Source organism: Temnothorax curvispinosus, unplaced genomic scaffold (genome assembly GCF_003070985.1).
Source record: "Temnothorax curvispinosus isolate PA1 unplaced genomic scaffold, ASM307098v1 QBEX01002264.1, whole genome shotgun sequence".
Taxonomy (NCBI): domain Eukaryota; kingdom Metazoa; phylum Arthropoda; class Insecta; order Hymenoptera; family Formicidae; genus Temnothorax; species Temnothorax curvispinosus.
The window spans coordinates 1-3,939 of NW_020212044.1; the positions used below are offsets into that span (position 1 = coordinate 1).

Sequence of the window (3,939 nt, forward strand, 5' to 3'; positions counted from 1 at the left end):
AGAGAAAGGTAGAAAGATTGGAGCTAAATGCAGGCAAAAGGAAGAGAGAGGACGAGGGGGAGAGTGGGACGGGGTGGAGGAAATGGTGGTCGGGGACAGGTGAAGGGAACGAGGACGAGCAAAGGAAAAGGAACGTAATTTTAAGGGTGGAGAAGGAAAAATGGGGAGGTAAGGGGTCGAACTGGGAGAAAGTGAAGGAGCTGTTCGCAGAAGGGCTTAAGGTGAGGGTGACGGTGAGGGAGGTGATTGTGGTGGGACAGAGGGGAATTTGGCTAACCATACTGGTGAAGTTGAGAGACGAAGAGGAAAAGTGGCAGGTGCTGGAAGCGAGAAGTAGGGCGGGGAATAGAGTAGGGGTGAAAATACACGAGGACAAGTCGGTGGAAAGGAGAGATAGGGAGAAAGAAGAGAGAAAGGAGAAAATAGAGGAGAGGTTACGTAGGAGTACAGAGAGATCGGAGGATGAGGAGATATCGAAGGAGATGGAGGATAAGTTGCTCGTCGAAGATGAGTCCGAAGAGGAGAAGGAGGAAGGAGGAAAGAGGGCTAAATAAGAAGAGGAGGGAGAGAGGGGAGTGAAGTCTGAAAACGGGGACGAAGCGGAAGCGGAGGAAGAAGAAAAGGAAGAGGGCCACGGAGAGACGAAGCGTAGGAAGAGGAAGAGGAAAACGACCACAGGGAGCGGAAGCGGACGTGTAAGAAGAGGAGGTGGACTTCGGGGATTTGATCTATGTCTATGTTTATGTTTGGAAGCTAGAGTGAATGTTATGTACAATAAATGTACGAGGTTTGGGAACGTTCCTCGTGATAAAAAAAAACGCCTTGTAAACCCTAAGGGGAGAGACAATAAATAATACAATACAATACAATATTGGATTATTTCAACGAAACACCTAGAGAAAAAAACAATTTGGTCAAAATATTATTATGTGCTCCTTCAGAAAAAGCAGCATTTCTAATAGGTGGTGTAACGTTACACACTGCTTTTGCTTTACCGATAACACAGTACGGAGGGCAAATGCCAGAATTGTCAACAGATGTGGCAAATACTATTCGAGAGAATTTGATAAAATTAAAATTATTAATCATAGATGAAATATCTATGGTAGGTAGTACAATGTTTAGTCGAGATACAAGATTAAGACAAATAATGGGACGTGATGAAAGCTTTGATGGAATTTTTGTCTTGGTAGTCGGTGATCTTTATCAATTACCACCGGTTATGGATACTTCAATATATCTCTGTCCGAAATTTTGCATGTTAAGCGTATTTTCAGAAAATGTTCTATAGAATGAATTTGAATTCTTTCAGTTAACAGAAATAATGAGACAAAAAGAAGATAAAACTTTTATTGAAGCTCTTAACAACCTTGCAAAAGGAATAATGTGTGAAAATGATATTGCTTTAATTAAGTCAAGAGAAACGACAGAAGAATACGTTCCAAAAGATGCAATTAGATTATATGCTGATAATCACTCAGTTGATAGTTTTAATCAATTAAAAATCGATTTAAAAGATGGTATAGTTTATGAATGTATAGCCAAAGACACAATTTTAGGAAAAGTTAGTAGTAAATTAAGAAATAAATTATTAACGTCATTAAAAAAAAGAAAAAGAACAGAATGTGGTGGCTTGGCTTTCAAAGTTATATTAAAAATAGGTATCAAATACATGATAATTACTAATATAAATGTAGAAAAAGGCCTAGTTAACGGAGCTTGTGGTATATTGAAAAATATAACATTTAAACCAGGTACAGATGAACCAATTAAAATATGGCTTGATTTTAATAATAATAAAATTGGCGTTGAACAACGAAGATCATATATAAAGTATATGACTAAAAATTGTATGGAAATGTGTTTAGTTCCGCTATCACCGCTATCTGTCGTATTGAACGTCAATGAGAGAATGGGATATCAAATCGTAAGGGAACAATTTCCCATTATACCTGCTGAAGCTATGACAATTCATAAAAGTCAAGGTCAAACCTACGAAAAAGTATGTATTGATTTTAGAAATAATTCCCGTATGACGAAGCCAATGTTGTACGTAGCGCTGAGTAGAGTAACCAAATTATCTGATTTATATTCTTGGAAGTTTAACATCACCAAAAAAACCATCAACAAATAATCTATTGGAATTAGAAATAAAACGTCTAAAAGAAGAGAAGTGTCTTAAATTGTCGTATTCCAAAATTATAAAAGGAAATCAAATAAAAATTATTTATCAGAACGTACGGTCACTAAATAAAAATTTAATTAATATATCTTGTGATAAATGGTATAAACAAGCAGATTTATTAATTTTTGCAGAAACACAAACAATCACAACAGACAATTTGACATTTGAAGGATTTAATATTATTTTCCGAACAGATAATTACGATAAACGTTTACCAAAAGGAATAATATGTTTTATTAGGAAGGAACTTAACGCATTTATTGATGATCATATACAAAAAGATGAAACTATAAATGGACAACAGCGTCATATTGACTTGATACACATGAACATAAATGAGATAGAGATCATTACCGGTTATAAATCTCCCTCAGTACCTAGAACCATGTTTATGCACGAACTGAGTAATATTTTAAGCAAATCTATTAATAAAAAGAAAATTATAATAGGTGACTTTAATTACGACTCGTATAATAAATGAGGAATTTTAGAAAAACATTTAAATGAATTACAATTTAAACGTGCAATTACTCAAGTGTCAACTACAAACTTTAATACGCAGATAGATGTAGATATTTATATCGGAGGAAATATTCAATTATAATGCTGGAGTATACGAAACTTATTTCTCAGATCATAAACCTATTTTTATCGGATTAAACGAGCAGAATAAGAAACTAATATCAAATGTAAAGATGTTGGAAAAATTAAAAGAAGAAACCCAGGTAGCAAACACAAGTCATTTTGACGTCAAATTTTGGTCCTTTACTAACCATTCCTGACGTCACTAACTGGCGGAATAATGACGTTAAAATAACGGTCTAATGTCACAGACAATTTACGTCATCGCGGATACGTTATTTTGACGTCATTTTCTGACGTCTTATTGACGGCAAAAATAGATCCATTGTACAACATACCGGTTTCCAGAAATGTTTTTTATGAAATTAAAATTTTAAAATGTTTACTTGATAAACGTTTATAAAAAAATGTTCTTTTTCTTTATCTAAGAAAAAAAAGCTTTTTTAACTGTTTCGTTACATGCCATGTGCGTATAGCCGCTCTCAAGGCGGTCACCTATCCTAGTACAGTACCGCGCCCGAGTTGCTTGATCCAGTCGATGATCCAGTGGACAGTGACGATCTTCTCACCCTGATGCTTCCTTATTAACTGTACTTGTCTATAACAGATACATCTTTAAAGTGTTCAAAAATCTTGTAATGATAATCTTCTTGATAGCTATAGCACTGCATGAAATAGTTATCATAAAACTATAATCACACGCAACTACATCCACTTATACCATAAATTCGCCACTTCAATCATAAAGTTGCGAAACAAACATATTGTAGTTAATTTTGTGGTTTTTATTTTATTATTACTTTATTATACAATATTAAGAAGTAAAAATAATTATATTACAAAAAGACCTTATTTGGACGACTTTGAGACGTCTTTAAAATGACGTCTTTAGATGGTCTAAGAAATGACGTCTTATAAACGTCCATTATTATAGTCGCCGATGTCATAGACCAAAAATGACTAAAAATAGACGTTATAATGACGTTATGGAATAACGTCAGTATAATGTCATTTTTAAAGACATAGTCGCTTTTTGGTCATTTGACGTCATTTGTACATACAAACATGACTAGTATTTGACGTCAAAATGACTTGTGTTTGCTACCTGGGAAATTATTCTAACAAGAACAAAAATTCAATAGAATATTTATTCAATGTAATATCTGAACAAA

The 3,939-nt window shown here is 34.3% G+C and overlaps 1 protein-coding gene across 1 annotated transcript; it reads left to right on the forward strand.

The window, feature by feature from the left end:
- The first annotated feature begins 82 nt into the window (after positions 1 to 82).
- Positions 83 to 554, forward strand: LOC112468947 (uncharacterized protein At1g10890-like). The gene is made up of 2 exons (XM_025038381.1): positions 83 to 99; positions 146 to 554. The coding sequence occupies exons 1-2, from the start codon at positions 83 to 85 to the stop codon at positions 552 to 554; spliced, it is 426 nt and encodes a 141-aa protein (XP_024894149.1).
- Positions 555 to 3,939: the final 3,385 nt, after the last annotated feature.